Raw genomic sequence first — 22,500 nt, forward strand, 5'->3', positions numbered from 1 at the left:
ACCAATATCTTTCCTTGCATCTTTGGTGGTTTTGAGGACGGTGTTGAGCTTACTTTCAGAAGTTTCACAGATCTTAAGGTCATCAATATACAATGAATTTGTGATCTTCCAGTCTATTGGTTTCGATAACTTATAGCCATCGGTTGCTTTCAATTTCCATGCCATGTTTAAATACAGAGTGAACAGACGAGGGCCGGGCATAACGCGTCTCCTTGTGGTAACCTTTTGTTAAATATGATATCACACTGTTCCTGACCTTGACTCGTTTTATAGCAACGATGCGTGTATTCCAGCTGTTAGTCAGATTGCTGATGATATTGCATATCCAAAGAAGGAGTCGGTGAACCTTCATCATCTTGAGAAGCGGCCACCAGTTGTGAGACATAGAGTCATAATCTTTTCCTTCTATGGCAATCTTTCGATCAATCAGGAGACTATCCATCGTGCTACTGCACCCTTTCTTAGCACCTCTTTGTTCTTTCTCTATCAAGCTATACTGTTCTAAGTGATTATCAATAGGGGCAAGCAGACAGGAAGTAAACCATTTGTACAATGTATTCAAGCAAGTAACTGGCCTTTGATTGTCACTCGTAAAGTTACCAGGTTTGGGTATTGAGGGTTCGCAACTGACGTCACGTCGGCCATGTTGGTGTACAGAACAATGCAGTAAAATGCCTTTTGGGAATTTGACTCTACTTTTATGCAAAACGTGTGGGGTTATTTTCTATTGTTTTGTACACCAACATGGCCGTCTCGTCAGGTGGATGAAAACCGCGAATCAGTGTTGATTTTCCTTCCGAAAACCACAGTTGAAAGTCCTCCATGCTTCTCGTGATGGTTTAGAACGCCTTGATGATGTCACTGTCATTTTCCACCAAAAGTTGACAATCCTATCTGGTCCAGGGGCACTTCAATTCTTCTTTCTCCTCATCTCATTCCTGATCGTTTCTTCATGCACATAGTGGCTGCTTTCATCCGGGCTCTCTCTCCTGTTATTCATCATGTCTAATACTACCGTGTTTATATTTTCCAAATCCTTTAAAGACGGTCTTTCCTTTGTTCTTGTGTCCACAAAGCGCTGCGAGTAGTCTCCCGGGACATTACCCAACGAAGCATAGATGATGTCTGCTTTTTGCGCCAGCTTAATTGCTTCACTATTTAAACCTGTTTCTCCTGGGACTTGTAATGCTGTGGTCGTATGCAAATTCACTTCTTCTTGAGAAATGGTATGCAAATTTCCATCTTCTTGAATCTCAATATCTTCTTCATCTTCTTCTCCTTCTTCTTCTTCTTCTTCTTCTTCTTCTTCTTAATAACATTATTATTATTATTATTATTATTATTATTATTATTATTATTATTATTATTATGAATCGAAAATAGCAAGTCTTAAGCCCTGGTCAAACGGCGCATGATAGTCGATGATAGTTGATTCTCTCCAAACTATCATCAACTATCACCAACTATCATTCACATGGTCAAACGGCCAAAGAAGTTCGTGATAGTTGATGATAGTTCACCGGCAGTCGCGCAAGCAAATTCACGCGAGCAGCTAGTTCCAGGCTCTTTCCGCGTAAAAATGTGAACACTAAAATAGCTTCCCGTAATACAAACTTGTAGAAGTATGAATTTATCGCGATGAAAGAGGGCGGCAGCTTGTACATGTTTACTAGTAATTGCCCTTTTGACCGATGAACGTTTAGAGATACGCTTCTTTTTTGCGGTGTCTCTTCTAATTCTTGCGAATTGACGCTTTCTTCAGAAGATATCTTCTCTATGTTATCTTGGTCTTCAATATTTTCTTTGTCATGATTATCATCTTGGATGTAAACACGAATTTCTGAAGCTGCAGCTGAGCCTCGCGAGGAACTTTTGGCGGCCATTTTAAACGAGCCCGCCGAATTTCGAGGAAAACAGCTGACCAAAAACTATCATGAACTGTCATACGAGTGGTCAAACGAGGAAAACTATAATCGCCTATCATGAAGAATTTGAACAAGCTCAAAATGAACGATAGTTGATGATAGTCGATGATAGTGTATGATAGTTGGTGGTCAAACGGAAGCGCGAGCTTCAACTATCATCGATTATCATGCGCTGTTTGACCAGGGCCTTCAGGAAATCGAATAGTAACTGACCTTTACGCTGGAGGTGACTGGGAATTCCAACACGGCTCCGAGATTATCAGCGACTTTGACAAAAAACTTGATCTTATAATCATAGTTCTGATCACCACTGGGCAGACGAATTGCAGCGCGAAACGACTTCAATCCATTTCCCAAAGACTCTCGGGTAGTGCCATTGTCCATTGAGTAGAGAAACTCGTAGCTTAGAGGTTTGTCCACGTCATGAAATCCTTCACACGAGACGTTGAATTTGGTGGCCAGAGGTTCGCCCTCGTCCGGCTTCACCGAACAATTGCCTGCTGTTGGTGGTTCGTTCACCTCCAATGTTTTACTGACCATTCCGTCAACTTTGCTTCCAGGAAAGCGTCCCTTCAAAACCACTTTATAACCAGCCGGTTCACCTGTGTAAAATAAAATAGGTTATTTTGAAGGGTGGTGTGCAATTCTCTTGACTATAAATACTTTTTTCAGCGTATGTAGTTCCAAGCATTTTTAACCAACACCAGGGGCAGATCCAGTGGCGAGGGGGGGGGCTGAAGGGGGTGGGGTGAATAGGGTGGCTGGCCACCCTCCATTTTGCCTCCTTTCTTTTTTTCTTTTTGTCAATTGCATTTTTGGGTTGATAAATTAAATTCACAAATTATTTACAATCTTACGATATGCCAGTTTTTCAAATATGGACGGCCTCTCTAATCGCGTAGGATGTATTAAGGTACCACCCAGGTATCTGATTTCCTCGACTCATAAAAAGTAACGAAGAAATCTCTTTATTTTGTAGTTTTTTAGCAGAGTATTTCTATTTATCTGCTTTTTATAGTATTTTTATTTTTACTAATATTTTTAAAAGATACAACCACACTTTTGAGTTTAAGGAATCTTTTTCGATGTTTCAAACATCATCATCAGCCATAGTGAGAGAACATTACAATTTTTACAAGATAATCCGTGTATATATATAACTATCAATACCACGATTCTTTGTAGATTAAATGTTCGTTACAAGTAGGTAAAATTCAAACTAACCAATATTATAGAAAACACAACGGACATAACGGTAAAAGCTTAAAAGTGTAATGCTTAACTGACATGATCAACTTGTTTGTTGAGTTCGGGTTTCAACCGCTCAATATGGAAGCTCTCCTTGATTTTGCAATTGCGTTGATAGAAAGATAACTTCTGTTCCTTTCACTTAAAATAACTCAGTTGTTAATATTTCGTCTTATAAGCTGTGTGACGAAGAACTTGATATTTTGAAATTTGGTCTTACATTTGCCATAAAATCTCCCCATATAAGCAAGAGTCAAGTATTCACGACATTTGAACTTCTCCATGATGACCTCAAGAGGCATCTTTCGGATAAGACCAAAGCCAATGAAGTCCAATGAAGTCTAAGCCTTCAATGAATGACTTAAAGAAACATGAAATAATAAAAAGACTGAAACATAACAAGGGCATCATCATCCTGAGACCAGGTAAGGGGAAGGGAGTCGTAGTTCTTGACGAGGAAGTTTACAATAAAGCTATGGCTGACTTGTTGAGTGACAACGCTTAAAAAGATTGAAATCTGGTCTCACTCTGTGCAGGGAAGGTCAGTCAGAGCGGCTTTTACGTAATCTTGAGAAAAAAGGTCTCTTAGATTCTAACATCTATTGTGAAATTTACTCTTACCTAAAGTGCATAAAGTCAAAGATCCCAAAACTATCACACTTCCTTTCAGACCCATTGTGTCATCAATAGGCACTTACAAGTACAAATTAACTAAGTATCTTCGTTCTTTGCTAAACCCACATATCTTCAGAGTTTTGTGCAACAGATACGTTCTCTTTTGTCCAAGAAATTAAACAGTTTGATTTCAGCGACAAGTTTCTAGTTTCCTATGATGTCACTAGCCTTTCTACAAATATCCTTTTATCTGAGACGATTGATTTAGCCGCAACACCATAATTGATGGTAACATGGATTCTCCACCGAAGTGGAAGTGGCTAGCGGTGGATATTTACCGAGCCCCGAAGCGGCGAGGTAAATATCCAACGGTGAATAGTTGTTTTAGTATATACTAAAACAGTGAGATAATATACACCACAAAAAATTAATTTGGATGTTTTCTTCACCTGTCACGGATCCAAATCGGGACGCCATTCTTTCCCGAGTTGCTCGGAAGTAAATAGCACAGGATATTCGGAGTTTGACTAGCCAATCAGCGCGCGAGTTCAACGCTATCCACTGTTTTAGTATATACTAATAATATATATATACGGATTATCGTGTAAAAATTTTATATTACACTCACTAAGGTTCATGATGATGTTTGAAACATCGAAACATATTACTTAAACTCAAAAGTGTGGTTGTATTTTTAAAAATAATAGTAAGACTTGTGCTATCCAGACTATTTGGAGATTTTTCTTTTTGCTGGAACAGATACTGTTTACTTGACTTGAACTATTTATTGATGCAAAACATAAAACAAAGTCAACATGGCAGCCTAAACTATCTGGAGTTTTGTCAGAGTATATACTTCAATTCTTTCTATTCATCAGCCCCCCCCCCCCCGTCCCGAAACCAAAATAAAGCAAAATGTTCTTCACCATCAACATACATCATGACTGAGTTTACTTGAATGATTTCTTTGTGTAAACCAATGCACAAATTTTCTCTTCTACTTTTGTTATGGAAGAAATTTTAATCCCCCAACCCACTCCACTGAGCCAAAATTTGATGGGTACATCCTGCATATAATGCCCTTCATACACCAGCCAATTCTCGGCTGGCAATAACTTAGTCTAGCGGCCGAGCCACTTCAGGGTCAACGCTTTGCATGTGCGCTGCGATTTGTGGATTTAAAACCATTCTTTTTAGCATGGATTTAAAGAAAATCATTTACTTTTCAGAGAAGTTATAACGTAATAAAGCCTCATTCAGTTGATAAGTTTTCTCCGTTCTTTTTGTGCAAACGGCAATCCCATGCTACAGATTATGAACAATGCTAATATGGTTCCGTTCGGAATAAAACAATCACTGCTTTGTTTCTTTTCCTTAGAGTTTTTAGATGTTTTTTTCCGACGACAAATGTAAACAGGAATACCCGTAGAAAAACCTCTCGAATCACAGTAGAGAACCAACAATTCAGTGACCCAGAGTCCTAGGCCCGGTTGTTCAAAAGCCGATTAATGCTAATCCCAGATTAAAAATTAACCAAGGAGTTTATTTTTCAACTCTCAAATGCTGTTCAACCCTGATACTGGGCAAAAGTTTACATTAGTAGAAGTCAATCTTGAAAAACAATAATAAGCAAAAAAAACTTTCACCAAACGGTTGAAAACATGAAACAAAAGTTTACGCTAATCCTGGATTAAGTTAATCGGCTTTCGAACAACCAGGCGCTAAAATACACCCCCCCCCCCCCGGGCCACGTTGTTGAAAGGTCAATGCTTCCTCCTGTCAACATCGTTCAACACGGTTCAACAAAATCGAACGGATGTTGAAGGCGTTTGCCTGAACCAAATCTTCGGTGCGTTTGAACAGGTTGTCTAACATTGTTGAAAGCGTAAAAATGTCGAAAGCTTGTGGAAAGCGTGTTGAATCAAGTTTAAATCGGTTTAAATTCTCTTTCAACATCCATTCAATTTTTCCTTTGTTCTCGAAAATGTTGTATGCTGTTGAAGCCCTTCGAACACTCTGTTGAACAATTGTAGAACACACGCATGCTCACATCAGGCCGCAAAAGTCAATATGGGGTAGTTTATCTGGACGAGAGAGACTGGTTTCTAGTTCTTAGTTCCTCGCAATCAAATTTCGCAAAAGTGTTGGTTCTCGTGTTGGCGCAATGTTGGAACCGTTTGAACGGCCTCTGCACAACTTTGTTTTTGCGTCCAACATTTGCCCAACGTCCGTTCAACTTTTGTTCAACGAATGTTGGTCAAATGTTGAAACCGTTCAAACGGGCCGTAATTAAGAGAAGATAACAAATGTGGCAATTATGAAATAGGCCACCACCTTATGACTCAATTACCAAGAAACGCAATTGATCTCTGAGACCTTTCTTGTTCTTTACCTTTAAAAAATCCTGCTGGAATGATGAGGAAATCCTGGTTCATGTCCATGTCTTCGGCCGACACATCCGTGCAGTTATCCTTATCCTTCGAACATTCTTTTATTGTCCACTGATACTCACTAATTTTCTTGTTGCCAGAAGATTGCGCTGCGCCTCTTAATGACATTTTAGTTGCCGGGTTTACTTTTGCGGCACAGTTTTTAATGCACCTAAAAGGGAAACGAAAATTAAACATAGGTTATAGGCGTATATACCTCACATATATATCGTGTACAGTCTCCTGGTGGTCTACAATTCTCTGAAAGATAGACCACCAACATCGGGAGTCTACCTCTACTCTTCAAGAACAGTGTGCGGATTCTCTAACGTCCGACAGTAATTTAACTTAATTTAATTTAATTCGACTTTATTCATCCAATAGATCATATTCGTATTCTCAGTATTGGACTGGAACTAGCTTGCAATGGAAGCTAATGCGGGGGAATATACTAAAAAGTATTTGCATTTAAAAAGATTCGCCTGCATTAGCCTCCATTGCAAGCTAGTTGCAGTCCATTGCTGAGAATACAAATATGGTCTATTCAAAGAAAGGGAATTCGAAGGATTCGAGGTTATCCAAATCGAAGGTATCCGCCCGCAACTGAATGCAATTGACTAAGAGTCGATTTTGATGAGGGAGAAAAACCCTCGAAGTCAGATTGAGGTCGACTGAAACTCAGCCCACATACCACCTCGAGGCCGAGAGTTGAACCCGGGACGCAGGGGTGGAAAGCACCGTTCATAACCGCTAAGCCGTCCTGACTGGCTGTAAGAGGGGGGCCTACGGTTTATAGTTCTTATCAGAGAAGACTTGAGAATTTAACGATTTGCAGATGACATTACAAAACATTATTTTTAAGACCGCGAGTGTTGGTCCGACCGGGGTGCGAATTCGACGTACGAATTCTCTTCCTCCTCAGCGTGGAATTACGAGATTAATTTTCAAGAAGAACTACCCACCAGAGAAACAAAAATTGGACTGTATCAACTGAGTTTATAAAATCGTTGAAAAGCTGCCGTTACAGCGTCACCCTTCGTCGGAGCAAATTAAGAGAATGTGGGGTTGTGAGGGGGATCATTTACATGGTCGCACATTATATACATCTTACATTATCTTCGAGTGTTGATAGTGTCTCTCACGAGTAAGCGCATTAAGATACTGTCAGGCACGAAAAGATAAATTCGCGTATCCTCAAGCGGTCAGGTAACGTTCTGTTTACTGTATAGATGCTGATGAAATGTTCAGATTAATTTTAAAAACATGCATGTTGAGTAACTTGAAATGAGATATAAACATAATGAAAGAAAATTCATGATGTCAATTTCAGCCAACAAATTGACCTGCTCCCAGCTGAGTGGCTTCGTAGCTCAGTTGGTAGAGCATTGCACCGGCGAAGGGTAATGGGGTTCGAATCCCGTTGAAGCAGCCTGAATTTTTCTGGTGTCTGTAACAGGAAAAGAAGCGATCATTTAAAGCATTTAAGGACAAAAAATGGGTTTGAATATTTTTTAAAAACATATTAAGAAGGTTTAATGTGCGATTGGAAAACATTTCTTGGAAGCCCAAGGGGACAAAAGCCTCAAAGAAGGCCAGTCTAGTTAAGTGCGAAGATCACCTATATCTTTCATGTAAAACTCGCACTTCAAATAAGGTGAAGCTCGCTTTTTATTGGCTAATCGTGTTAGTTAACATGACGACACATCCTCACATGTGAAAGATAAAAAAAAGAGAGCTTTAAATTCTAGGACGACAACGACTACGAGAACAGTGAGCGCGCGCAAACCAGCGTCATGTTGGGTCTTTTCCATTTACACAAAATTCCCGGAAATTTCGGTGGAAATTTCCATCGGGTGAAAAACGTGTTCCATTTAACTCAGGTCCGTTCGCCGCCCAGTGATTGCGATTTTACGCGCCAAAATTTAAAAATGTGGCCGTGAATAGCCTGGAAGTGGTAAGACCTTTCAAAAGTTGTAAATGGAACACACATTTCCATCGGAAAGTTTCCAACGGGAAAACAGGACTACCTTTTCAGAAGTTCCGTTTATTGCGGAAATTTATGCCACCAAAAATGTGTGTTCCCTTTACATCCCAACGGGAATTTCCGGAATTTCTTGGTAAATGGAAAACGCCCTTTGACGGGAAAAACATGATACCATCGTCACTTTAGTACAAGGTTTTGCAAAAATGTTGTCGTGTCAAAACACTTCAACAACACGGTAGCAGTTTGGCATTTTTCGATCAGCAAAAAGGCTCAGCTACCAGCAATAGGAATAACTGAGCAACCTATGCTGCTAACAAAGAGTAAGATTAATTGTCCGAGTTAGAAATCTTCTAAGCATTTTCGCTAAAAGCGGGCAGTCAAATCTCTCTCGCTCTCGTCCTCGTCCAAGACTCTAAGGGTCCGTTTACATGGAAAGAGGATGATCCTAGGACTAGGATCATCCGAACGCGGTATGTTTTCAGCTTTCAGTTTACACGTGAAGGGTTGTATTTGCCTCAGTGCTAGGATCATCCTACCGTTAGGATAATCTTATCTGAGAGGAAGGATGATCCTGCCGCTAGGCTGATCCTACCTCCATGTAAACGGCCTCCGAGGAGGCCCAGTTTGCCCACCCACAATCTTGAAACCGGAGATGGCCCTGGGGACCAGTTGTGAGAAACAACACGGCGGGATCTTCGCACTTATCGACTAAAAGCTCAAAAGGCCGACTATTTCTAATATGTCTGCCCTACGAAGAAGACGACGATATTGAAGATGTGCAACGTGCAGGACCAATGTTGTTTTCAAAATACAGAGTCAGCGGGAAGTAGTGACTTTTCGAGTCTTTCTGCAAGCGGTGTGCAAACACTGAGGCCAGAATGTGTTGGATGATTCTAAAGAAGATGAGCTTAACGGTAACCAGCGTCGTCCAAAAAGAGAAAAAGTGCTGTGGCAATCCAGCATGTAAACCAAATGAAAAGTTGATCTCAGGAGCCGCGTTTTTGCAGGTAAACCAAATGAATCTTCTAGGGTGATCCTAGCACTGGGATCATCCTCTTTCCATGTAAATGGACCCTAAAGCTCTCTAATATCTTCACCGCGCGTGGTAAAGATATGATTTCATCAGCATCTGTAATAACAAATCGTTTTTCACGTTATCATGCGCCCACTGTTATGAACAATGTTTCAGCTTAATCCTTTGTACCTTTTTATGCCCTCTGAGGTCTTATTGGCGTTTTGAAGGTTTGAACTTCGACCGGCGAGTTTCACACCCTACTTTTTCGCGTGAGTTTGTCCAATCAGGGTTAGGGTGGCGCAAGAAAAAAAAAAATTCTTTTTAAAGATTTTTGGGGGGAATCTTCGTGCATGAGATTTTTTTTTTATCTTGTTAAAATAAATGAAAGTTTTGTCTTCATCTTGAAGTCTTTTTTGCGTGGCATTTAGCCGAGAACTTCCGTCACCCGCCAATAACAGTGCTGTACTGTGATGTCAAAACCCATCACACAACTCACAATCTCTTAATTTGCTCTGGCGAAGAGCTGCTAGCGATCGAAGCGTCAGCTTTTCAATTCCCAAGGATGGACAGTTTACTTTGATCGACTCAAAGTAAATTAATAAAATTAATAGCGGAGCTCCGCGCGCGCGGAGCGCCATTGGTAAGAAAATATGGCAACTCATCTTTGCGAAAATTTCGTTTTTGGTCACCCTCCAAGGACGACTATGTGACCAGTATCACGTGACCATATCGCGGGCTCAAGTTTAGAGCTCATCGAGGTCAGCTTTTTAAAAGTTGACCGCTGACCAAGTACTGGGTTTCGATTGGATCGCAGGCTCAAGCCAGGTTAACTTATTGCAAAAATAAATAACCCGGGAACTCCGCTTTTAGGCTTGGCTAAATCTATAGGTAAGATATCGTTGAGGTCAGCGATTGTCATAAACGTGCCAACCAGAGCCCCATTGGCTGTCGAAACAAAGGGCCTTTTGTTCCTGTGGGTGGCACATTTAAAAACCACCAGCAATGTTTGAAAACAGATACCTTCCCTATATATTTAAGTGGTAAAGTTGACACTCCTGAATTCTCGTGTTCCAAACACCCACCGAGAAAGTACCGCAGCTTCTAACAATTTCCTCCCAAGTCTGAACTCTGATCAAATGGCACACAACTACCAGAGAGGAAATAATGTCGTGTCACCAAATAAACCAAAGTAAGAAACCCAGATATCCCGCTTCGATATTGACCAGGCGGGTGCAAACAATATTGTGTCACGATATTGGCCAGACTGAAAACGATACCATGTTAAGTTACTGATCGAAGTAAAAACAATATCGTGCTCTCACTTGATATTTAAGATGGGAGGATCGCCATACTCAATGGTAATAACCTGATGCGCATAGGCTAATTTCCGTCCCCTTTTGCCCAGGACAAATGTAATGTTGTAGGTAGTGCCTGCTTTCATATTTGTCGCGTTCAATGTAATTTCAAGTGTGGTGAAGTTTAGTCGACCAGGACCAGATCTAAAACAGCCGCCAAGATCTATAGAATCATTTCCGGTCACGTTTATTGCAGGAGGAGTTGGAACGGGAGCTAGTATCGAATTTTCTAGCTGTGTAAAATTTTCCGGCAGTGTAAAATTGTCATTTTTCCGCCGGCAAAACCAGGCAAATGAACAGTTTTTGTCCATGGGTTTCCCCGCTGCAGAATCAGGGTCGTAAGACTCTCCGGCACTTATTTTAACTGGTTTCTTATTTCCCACAATCTTCTCTGATCCTCCGTCAATAATAGCATTAAGCGGGGATTCTGTTAACGCTTACAACAATTGTTTTCTCGCTGTAAACACCCGGTGCTTGAGTCATGTTGATCAGAAAACGAGCTTCCAGATGACTACAGTAGTCAAGAGTTCTTGGTAAGATAATAATCTCAGGTCTAGACAGATTAACATTTGGTAGGTGTAGCAGATTCTTTTCACAAGAAAACGTCCATTCGAATTTTCTCTCATAACTAAAGCATTCAAGTTTGTTGTTTGTCTTGATAATTATCTTGTCTGAGCGCATGAACTTCCTAATGCCACCGTCATCGAAACCAGGGACCTCGATTATAGGAAATTTGCAGGGACTTCTTGCAACAGCCACCTTCGATACTTTTTCCACACATGAGATACGGTTGCGCGCGTCCAACGAAACGTCAAACTCACCGACGTTGTAGTACGTGTACTTGAAAGGTGTTGGCCTCAGTGATATATGTGTTTGCTGACCATCACAACCTACTTTTCCTGTCTTGAAGTAAAACTCTTTGACGTGTTGGTTTGAAGAAATTTGAAAACAAGAATTGCTGCCGAACTCTCTCGCTGTAAGAGTAAAATTCACTGTCTGGTTTTGCGTGGAAGGCCCATCGTTTTTAAATGAAACATCCAGAATGCTTTGCTCTAGTTCAAGGGTAATCACTACTGTCTGATCACTAACGGCATTTTCCGCCGTCAAGATAATGTCATTTTTTCCAGTATCAACGAACTTATGCCTACTGCTCGAGCCCGTTTTGTTTTCATTGCCGGGAAAACTCCAAGTATAAGTCACGTTGGTGCCATTTGCAGAAGCGTTGAAGGAGACATTGTAATCAAAGGGAAACACGTTTTCTGGAAGGGACAGGTTGCAATCGTGCTTGCTAAGTTCTGTGTAATTCGCTATCCAATTGAGGTCTTTGACTTCATCTTGGATGACAACCTCAGCCTGTGCAAAGCCGAAGCTTACTTCATTAGAGACATAAACCGTTGCGATGTAAACACCGCATTCACTAGGGTAACGGTAGTTTTCCACTCTATTATCCCGTACTTCATATTCTGGAGTAATATTCTGTACTCCATAACGCCAAATGTAGTTAAGAGGGCCCGATGGTTGAAGTGAGCCTGGGAACAAAATATTGAAAATGATGTTACTTTCTGAACTTTTCCTAGGCGAATCAGTTGTTATCATGACCTTGTTGACAGGATTCTGAACGATGATCCTACAAGTATGGCTATCATTTTTCGGGTTTCTGTTGGAGAATATAACAGTGATGTTGTATTCTCCGGCCCTCGAGTAGGAATGGTGCACGGTCCATCCTACGTCCGGGAATTCTCGATGGAAGTAACGCGTGCGTTCACTCGAGGTATCTCCAAAATCAAGAAAGCCGTTTACGTTGGTCCCATTTCTTACTGTTGCTGTCGCCGTGACAGAATCATTCACTGCAACGTAAAGTACACCGGTGCAAGGATCGCCTCCAGCTATGGCCAAATTGCCGCGCCTTATGGCAAGAACGGCGCCGTCTCCTGGTGTCTCCACATAAACCGTGGTGTTAATTTCTTCGCTATCGACCAGGTTGGTCACATTAACGGTGACATGGTACTCGCCGGGCTTGGTGTAGTTATGCCTGCTTATAGCCACGAAAACGTCCCCTACCGAAATGCTCCGTTTAACGATTGTGGAATTTCCATCACCGTAGTCGACGATTATATAAAGTTCAGAGCCTTGGGTCAATCTCCAATTGATTTCTGCTTCGGCGCGAACTGCTACTGTGTGATTGAAACTCGTATACTCCAAGCCCTCTATTAGATCCTGGACGATAATCTCCGCGCAATTAACAACCGCTGAACTTATGTCATTGGAAGTGATCAGGGTAGGCCTGTAGCGCCCCGCCTTGGTATAAACATGAAGTATAACCTTTTCAGTGGTGTTTACAACCTTTCCGTCCATGGTGTTCAACCGATATCTAACTTCATCCCCTTGATGCTGAGAAATCGTAAAGTTAAAAGTCTGATTTGTCTCAAGGATTTTCGCACTATCCAGAACCACTCCATAAACTACACGTTGGACGCTAAGATTTCCCACAAGAGTCTCGTTATTCACTTTATTAGTGGCTGTAATTTCTATCCGGTGCCAGCCTGGCTGAGTAAGGTTTTTAACATACATGCCGAAGAATATTGCAGCCAGTTGTTTTGCGTTGGTTAAGTTCTTTGCTTCAGTAGAACCGTCAGGGTATGTAATTGTCAGATTAAAGTCAACGTGGGATCCATGAAACAATATCCAGCGGATGCGAGCTGTTGTTCCATTTTCGATGGCCAGAAGGGAAGTGTTTTCAAAGTGCAGCCCGGTAATTCTCTCTTGGATGACAACACTGCACCAGGCGGCTGCTATTCCGATGTCATTTCCAGTGCTGATAGTCACGGTCTTCGAGCCAACGGTAGAATTGAAGAGGTGCGTGACCCACTGGATCAAGCTGGTTGCGTTACTTTGGTCACCAAAATCCCAGAAATATGTCACGTTGCTCCCGTGACTCGTGCTCACAGTGAAATTCACAGACTCGGCGAATGGAAGAGCTTCAGGAGAATACAACTGCAACCCCGTGATAGTCTGCTGTAGACAAATATGCTTAGTGTCGTTCTTTCTTGTCATCGAGTTTCCGATTGATAAGAGAACGTTTTCGTCTCCTACGGTTTGAAAAACGTTCTCCAATTTAGATTCAGAATCAACGGAATAGAAAAATGCTACGGCCGGCGCATAAGAAACCTGACTGGGGCTTTCCTCTGTCCACGGATAGCGATTCCCCCGCAGAGTCGAACAATTTGTGCCGTTAATAATCGAACTTGCAAAAAACAAAGACGAACCAAATGTGGTAGTTTTCAACGATGCAGCCGGTCCAGAGGACGGGAAACGAACGCCAAAGACATCGCCGAGTTCGAGTTGAAGACTTTGATTCGATGTATCAAGTAAGATGCGTTTAGGACCGCTCGTTGTGTAAGCCATGTAAGCCGCAATCTTTTCAAAGTCAAAATTTCCGTTGTCCATGGTATGGTTTTGGCGACAGCCCAAATTTGACTCCGTACATCTTCCTCCAAAAAGGCTAAACGAATTATTACCCACGCAGCTCGTTAAGACGTTCTCTGCGATACATGTTGATGAGTTGGCCACGCACATCTTTTGCAGTTGACAATAACTTTCTCCAGCATTTACACACTTTGGTCTAAAAACCTGAAGAGAGAAATGAAATGAAACTTTAGATCCGTAAACATAACATAAGCTCGAGTTTAATTCAGATGTTTGATATAAACAAGAAATTAAATATATGCTATTTACAAGGTAATTTTTGTAAAATTAAAATGTTGAAACCAAACATTTTCGGCTGTCAGGGTTAAAAATGACCGTCCGCACGCATCCATGCATATATTTCTTATGTAATTCCCGTTGGGAAAAGTTTGGAAACATAAGAAATAACTTGTTTGTTCGGACTGGGGCGGAATTGTTGGATCATTAGCCCCTCGACGATCCTACGTTTATGGAATGTTTGTGACGAAGAGAGAACGCACCAAGTGAAAAAATGTGATGGGTTTTCACGCAGGTGTTTTGCAGGTTCAGAGGTGTGAGCAGGATTTGAATGTTCCGCAGTTTATCACAGACTCGCCAATGTAATCAACACCACAAGAGCAATCTCCTTTGTAAACAACTTTGGATCTGTGGGTGTTTTTGTCTTTGTTGTTAAAGAGGCTTTTGATTTTACTTGTTTGCCACAGGATTATAAAGATGAAGTTGAAATTAGTAAATTTGTTAGGTTTGGCAATGAAAGTCTTACTGTGTTTTTCGTTTCTGCCGGGTTTCAACATTTTAATTTTACAAAAATTACCTTGTAAATAGCATATATTTTACCTGAGCGAACATTATGAACAAGAAATTAAATGTTGCAGATATCTTTCGACGAAAACTACTGCCTGATTCAATGCAAGTGTTCGCCTTTCACCCTCCACCCCCTTTTGTGTGATTGTTTACCCTTAGGATAGTACGCGCACTCTCGTTGGTCAATAGCTGTGTTAAGAAGACAGTTTATAAACACGGCTGTGACATCACACGAATTTTGATTGGTTTTGTGTTGTCAAACGCACGTTTTGATTGACTGGTTAGACATATGAGCGTGTAACTACCAAGAACATCTGTTTCAATCAAGAAGTAAAAAAAACAGCATTTTCCTCCATTTGTCGAATAATTTTTGAGAAATATGTTATAAAAGCAATAGAAGACTTTTTCCCGTGATTACATAGCCTCATCGAAACACTCGGGGAGTTAGGAGGGAGAATTCTCGATATTTACGCACTCCACTGCCTCTCAAGTTTGCATAACTGTCTCGAATTCTCCTAACTTCCCCTCGCGTTTAGATGAGGCTGTGTAAACACAGAAAAAGTCTTCTATGGATTGTTTTCATGTGAAGTTACGGCGGTCATGTTGATGTACCTAAACAAAGGAACAGCGGCCACGTTGTTGTACCCAACTAATCCTCTGGGAACAAATTTCTAGTTTCTAAAGAAACTGTGGTGCTGCGTCAGTGGGAGAGTGAAACAGGAAAATTTGGTTTATCAAACGTGTTGATAAAGGCCGAATTGACCTTTATCAACACGTTCGATAAACCAAATTTTCCTGTAAGCCTCTGGGAACTGAGCTCTATGATCATGCAAACGTTTTCTTTGATTCGGTGGAAAAACAAGGTTACTGATCACGTGAGTGAAAACACTATTGCTTGGATAGGCAATTCAAGATCTACGATGAGGTCGTCGACGAGAACGGCACAAAAAAACGACGTGAAATCACCAAATTTGAGGTTTCGAGGACAACACCAGTGTACAAATGTGAATATTTCATTCTCTGTTTTTACTCTGAAACCACTAGTACCAATTTCTTTCTAAGATACTTCGCCCACATTGTACGACGCGAACAAGATGGATTGATCGCGAAAAACTTTTTATAGTGCAAAGTTATATTTTGAGGTGACGTTTTCGTCGACCTCGCGCTCGTAGATTTTTAAGTCCCAAATACAATATAAGCAACGTGGCTTCGTTTAAGATTCCTCACCACTCTTTGCATTACTTTCTTTTAGCAGTAAACTTGTCATTTCCACAATGGTTGTAGAGTGGAAAGAGTTACCTAAACCAGAAACTTGATATGGCTTTCTCGAGCAATGAGAACGAGAAAAAAGCGACAGTACAACCAGCGAATTATTGGAGTCGACGAGCATGACTCCTTCAGCCCTCTTGTATTCTCATCATATGGCGGAAACGGCAGAGATGCCGAACGAATTCTCTCCGAACTAGCCCTGAAGCTATCTGAGAAGAAGCAGATGCGGCGAGGAAGCAACGTGAAAACCACCTGTGGGTGGTTGATAGTATCATCGCCGCCATGTTGGTGGACGAAAACAAAAGATCTCTCATTAGCTCCTTTTGTTTGTCCACCGGCAATTGTACATTACATCATTGTTATCTGTGTCTCTAAAGATTGGTTGCAAATGCATGTACTAAAACCAGGAACACCGGAACACCGAAACACCCCGGAACACTTAAACACTCCGGAACACCTGGAAGTAAAAAAAAACCCTCAATTTGGCTAACCCTAGGCCTAGATAGGCATTAAGTTGGTTTTTAGGCCTAAGTTTAGGACACCGGAACACTCTTGAACACCCTGGAAGTAACCCAAAACCCTCAATTTGGCTAACCCTAGGCCTAAAAACCAACTTAAGGCCTATCTAGGCCTAGGGTTAGCCAAATTTAGGGCTTTGGGTTACTTCCAGGTGTTCCGGAGTGTTCCGGTGTTCCGGTGTTCGTGGTTTTAGTACATGCCGGTTGCAAACCATCTATAGCATTGTAATTCATTCGCTGGGAGCTAAACTATCCTTTAACTTATTAACATTAACAAACAACCAAGCACGAGTTAAACACTGATTCCAACTGACAGAAATTGCAAATGTCATCGAAAAGACAAAGTGGACACGAAAAGCAGTGCATAAAACTTTTTTTTTGATTCAAATATAAGTGCTTTTAACACTTTTTTTAAAAAAGCTTTTATCAATGCTGGTATACTGCAATCATTTATTGGATATAGTTTTTAATAAAGTTGGGTTTTCTTTTACAAAGAAGAAAGAAGTAGCACGGTGTCCTCTCATCTTATTTTCTTTAAAAAATGTTGGTGTGAATGAAGACCAACCCAACCAGTAACGCTGCCATTTCTTCATCAAGAACCATGCTTGAGCAGTGGGGGGACTTTTTTTGTCTGCTGTTAAGAATTTGAAGACGATGAAAAGGGACTGAAACTTGAAAAATTCAAACCAAAAGAGACGTTTTACATGGGTAGCTAAATCCTGATAGAATCTAGGTATAAAAGGGAAGATATCTGTTTCCAAACATTGCTTTTTTATTCAAATGTGCCAGCCACAGGAGCAAAAGATCATTTGTTTCGACAGCCAATAATGCTCTGGTTGGCACATTAATGACAATAGGTGACGTCAACGATATATTACCTATACGTTCTCCCTGGGTACGTGTTAAGCCAGTTTTTGCCTGAAAAACATTTCTGTATTATATAGTCTTCAGCATTTAAACGGAAAAGAGTACCTGAATTTCTAAAGAGCCACCTTGGTCGAGATCCAGTTGCAGAGCCACTAGTTTCCCTTTACTTGAGGCATCCATTCCAGCTAATAGATACAAACCATCCGAGGTGGGTGGTGACCCTGATTCACCAACTCCAGTTCCCAACTGTATGAGAGCTGCGTCTACAAAGAGAGCAAATAAATTAACATGATTAGCGTTCTTCAAATCGCCCAGGAATGATTTTTACATATTAAATGATTAAATGGATGCAACAAGTGATTTACTTAGCATTTAAATTACAAAATCCACACAATTGTTCTCTAATGACCAAATGAATGAGCAATTCACCCACTCACTAATTGACCATTAATTAATGACAGTGCCTACTAATTCAAAGGTATTTTTGTGAGGTTTACTGAATGTGCGGGAAAAGCAGATCTTAACAAGAGTTATTGAAATTCAAAAGAAAATTGGGGATTATTTAAACCACGCATTTTTCGAAGAAAATTAATCAACAATTTTTGTTAAAAGCTATAAAATACAAAGCAAAGTATGGCGTTCTCTTACAAATTGAAGCGTAATTACCCCCGATTTTCATTTCAGATACCAATGAGCACTTGATAAGTTCTGCTTTCTCCGCATTGTTTTGAACAGCACAAAAATACCCATAGGAAATCCGAATATCTCGAGATGCACATAACATATGCATGATAACAATAATAGGCACCGTCCTTAAGTGGTGACTGAATAGCTACACAGCAACCTCCAGCAACCCACCCATTCATTGACCTTTAAGGGAATCTTTGCTGACATCATGGTTTTCCATTTTGGTTCAATAACATATGAGTTTGCTCACAGAAGGCATCATGCTATTTACAATTTGATTTCAAAAGGTAAAAGAACAACTTCATGTGAAAATTCGTTAAATCTCTAATTTTAAGGACGTTCGCGCCAAAATCTTCCTACGGTGAGATTTTCTTCATTTCTCGCCTAGAGTTAGGTCATAAAGTACTTACTCCAAAAAGGAAAAAAAAATGGGGGTCACCGACTTTGTTTCGAAGAAAATGGCAGTGGAAAAATGCCTTCATTTCGAGAAATCGGTCATAATAGTGAGATGTAGGCTCGTCTGCTCATCCATCGAAAATCGAGATATGTCCAGGTTTGACCCTAATTAGATGCACGCGGATTTCGATAAGCGTCACGAAGTGTCCCCTTGCTCTTCTCGCCAACTTCAACATCACTTGTGTCTCAGAATACAGACAATTTATGTCACAAAGTGTCCCCCAAATGCTACCCTTTAAGTGAAGATTAGCTGCTGCATTTACCCAAAGATAAAAATAATGCTGACCTTTGCCCTTACCTTATTGTTGAAAATAGGTAGCAAATGCTTAGACTTAAAGGGACACTTTGTGTTGGATGTCAAAATTGGGCATGTATCTAATTAGGGTCAAACCTGGACATAAGTGGAGACGAAAATCATAAAAATAAACTGCTGGAGTGAACGTTTCCGTGCATAGGTTTTTAGGAGTGAGATTTTTAGATAATTGTATGCCGCTAGGGATGTGGTTAACAGTAGAGTTCATCCTCGACGAGCGTTTTCGTAAGCTCTATCCGTTGCAACCACTACCGGAATTCGATGGCACGAGGAAAGAAAATGTTAAAAAAAGATAACTTCTTACGGTGAGATTTTTTTCATTTCATCATATTTTGTAGATAGTAAGTAAAGTAAGTGATTCATGATTAAAAAAATACGGGTCACCGATGATCTGAACGAGTAAAATCGATGTGATTTTGCAAAGCTCTTGGAAAAGTTCGTTTGTCACGCTTTTGCGTGACCTGTCGGGCAAGGACTGGAACCAGAGAGGATCGATCGTTGAAGATATGAAAGGTTTTTACCGAAAAAAAAAAACCTTTCTCGAGCATAGCAACGAAGTTTTAAGCAGGGATCATCTTCATTTGGTTGGTGTTTTGTATAATATCTCTCCATTGCCGTCATGCTCATCCTCCGGAGTGTGTTTTTGTGAAATTCAGTCGCTAATTGTTTCCACGCAGGTCCGCACTATTCAAGCGGACGAGGACGAAAATACTGATTTTCACGAAAGTAAAGGAAAAGAACTTTAAAAACATGCACTCACTTTGAACTTATGTTCGTAGGGTAATAAAAACATTAAAAAGAAACAGCCCCATTAAATTTACGCAACGGTTCGTCCTCGAGTTTTCCAGACTTTCAGCCACTAGTGTACTCGATCAGCTACCTTTTCCAGAGCTTTTCCATCCTCCCGCCCACTTCTCTTTCAAGTTTCATGATGATTCGGAAATAAATGTGCCATTCTTTTGCCGGCCTGGAATTTTTTCCACGGCGTTTTTGTCGCCATGTTATTTTAACTGATGCTTGACTAGTAGACTAGTAGACTAGTGCACGACTGATGAAACCTCGCGAATATCAGTCGTGCAGTAGTCTACTTGATTTTCATAAATATTTTAAATCAATTTTGACTGATCACGATCTTCTCTGATCCAACGCTGTGCAAGACTGATCGTCCACGATTTTTGCAAAGGTTTTAAAACCTCAACTTCACTAATGCTCGAAGTAATGCGTGACATTTACAGTCGCGTTACCTGCGCAGTAACGTTGCGCACAAACAATTAGCGCGAACGTCCTTAATTTAAGCCGCTTCGCTTTGATAACAAGCCAGTTATTAGCCGTCAAAAACCGATAAATTCTGATTGGGTGGCAAAAGCTATAATGATCATATACATTCTTTGTAAAATTTCAAATTTTCAAAGCATCACTGCTCACAGATAATGCTATATAATTAATGCGTTCATATTTTTCAAGATCTGAGAGATCGCTTATTATGCGATGCACTTTCATTATTCAGTACTTTAGTCTCGGCGGCTGACTGATTAGATAACGATGGACGTATGCTAATGAGACAAAAACGTAATCAAAGATTTGCCTATTGAGTACAACTGACCAAAATGGTTCACTGACTGGCTGACTCAGGACTCAGTGACTCAATCACTGAGTTACTACTGGCTAACTCATGGACTAGCCAGCAAGCAGGCTCTTCCATTGAAAATGGCATGCAGTCGACTGCGGTCAACCGGAACCATAGTTTTCTGGTTCCAGTTTTCGATTATTCCTGCGCCCGTTCTGCTGGACAAAGGTTACAGAGGCTCCGGGAACGATATTGCCTAAGCAAAAGCTGCCATTTGTTTACGTAAAGGATCCATTTCTTTGCCGTTTTCGTCTTGCATGACAACGACGTGAAATGACCCAATTTGAAGTTACATGAAGGACAAGGGCAATCAACGAAATCTTTTAATTTCCTCTCCAGCTCAGTGTGTGACACCATTGAAAGCCATTCAAGCCCATTTTAGTCCTGGAAAGTTTACATAGTTTAGTATAGTTTAGTTATTTAGTTATATAATGTAGTTTATATTTACTTTCCGTTCCGTTCCGTTGGGTGAAGTTCTCGTAAACCTCGTCGTTTTTTCTTGTTTGTGTCTTACCAGGTAAACGCCCGCCAACCGGAAGTGCTCTGTTTTCAAACGTTAGCCGCGCGTCTACGTCTGATCCATAGCGAAACTTTACAGAGCAACTGACTGTCATATTGATTGGAGCGCAAGTTGGACAAAATACTTCCAGCCCTGTCACATTGGATAACGCTGTCACTTTGCTGTAGGATTCAACCTCTGACCTGTGGCCGGTTTTGCTGTGTTTCACTATTGCTTTTCCCCGGACGTCGAAAGTTCTAGCTTCTAAAACTATGAACGAAGCAAACTTTTCTCTTGTGTGATAAATATTCCCATCTCCAAGATATGCTATGTAGGCCTCTACCACATGATCAGCCTGCAAAATAGGCGTGAAAGTTATGTTGAACAACGACAAAGTTTGAGCGGACGCATCTGAAGACAGCCTCAGACTCAGAGGCCGCACATCAACGGATGTGTAAACGGCAAGGTGGTTGCCATAACCACCGCATTTTAGGTCTCCAGAACCGAAGCACGAAACTGAACACATGTCTGAAGCGCGCTCTTCCATCGTTTCTAATGTAGAATTTGAGCACAGACATAAATTGCCTTGCTTGAGTGCCGCATACGTGAAGTACCAATATCCACAAGTGTGCATACAGAGGCCTGGGGTCATATGACTTGGTTTGTAACCACCTGGGTTGAAAATAAACGCTGATGAACGAGGATTGTCTTGATAACAACCCAAATAATTATAGGCAGCTGCAAGAAATGGAATGAAATTTTCGTTAGTGATAGTCCCAGAAAATTAACATAATAAATGGAATTATAATACATTACAATATTATTATTACATTATTATAATATACTTATAATTGAAATTATACTTTCAATCATACACCGATGTAGGCTCGCTTGTACTTGTCCAGCCGTTTTGTGCGCCCGCGTTCCTCCGCGCACACCACGACTAGCCAATTGTGTTTTCTACCAATCAGAAAGTCGCCTGCCTGCCAAGTACAAAACATAATAGACCATATTCGTATTCTCAGTAATGGACTGGAACTAGCCCTTGCAAAGGAGCCTAATGCGGGGGAATATATTAAAAAGTATTTGTATTTGAAAAGATTTCCCCGCATTAGCCTCCACTGCAAGCTAGTTCCAGTCCAATACAGAGAAATAAGAATATGGTCTATATTGGCTGAATACAAAATACAATTGCGACGGGTGCTACGTCACAGACAAACGATGTGGACCAGTGATCCATTCGTTCATGGGGAGGAGGATGTTAAGCGCACACTCAAAACGGCTGGAAATCGAGGACACTAACTTTTCCAAAAGGGTGAAACAGTCGCTGCCCATACCTTTTTCACAAACGTATTTAGGCGCGTTATTGGAGCAATTCACTGTTTTCCAGTCTCCGTTGACATCCATCACAACGCAAGGATTGC

The 22,500-nt window shown here is 40.9% G+C and overlaps 1 protein-coding gene across 1 annotated transcript in view; it reads right to left on the reverse strand.

Annotated features, from left to right (window-relative positions):
* The window catches only part of LOC138014095 (polycystin-1-like), an 80,596-nt gene that overhangs the window by 35,850 nt on the left and 22,246 nt on the right, over nt 1–22,500 (reverse strand). The window contains 8 exon segments of the mRNA XM_068861123.1: nt 1–72; nt 2,139–2,527; nt 6,181–6,389; nt 10,539–11,002; nt 11,004–14,201; nt 17,600–17,757; nt 21,092–21,814; nt 22,414–22,500. The exon segment at nt 1–72 is cut by the window's left edge and continues 90 nt beyond it; the exon segment at nt 22,414–22,500 is cut by the window's right edge and continues 273 nt beyond it. Of these exon segments, the coding sequence (XP_068717224.1) occupies nt 1–72; nt 2,139–2,527; nt 6,181–6,389; nt 10,539–11,002; nt 11,004–14,201; nt 17,600–17,757; nt 21,092–21,814; nt 22,414–22,500 (5,300 nt within the window).

Source organism: Montipora capricornis, chromosome 8 (assembly GCF_036669925.1).
Source record: "Montipora capricornis isolate CH-2021 chromosome 8, ASM3666992v2, whole genome shotgun sequence".
NCBI lineage: Eukaryota > Metazoa > Cnidaria > Anthozoa > Scleractinia > Acroporidae > Montipora > Montipora capricornis.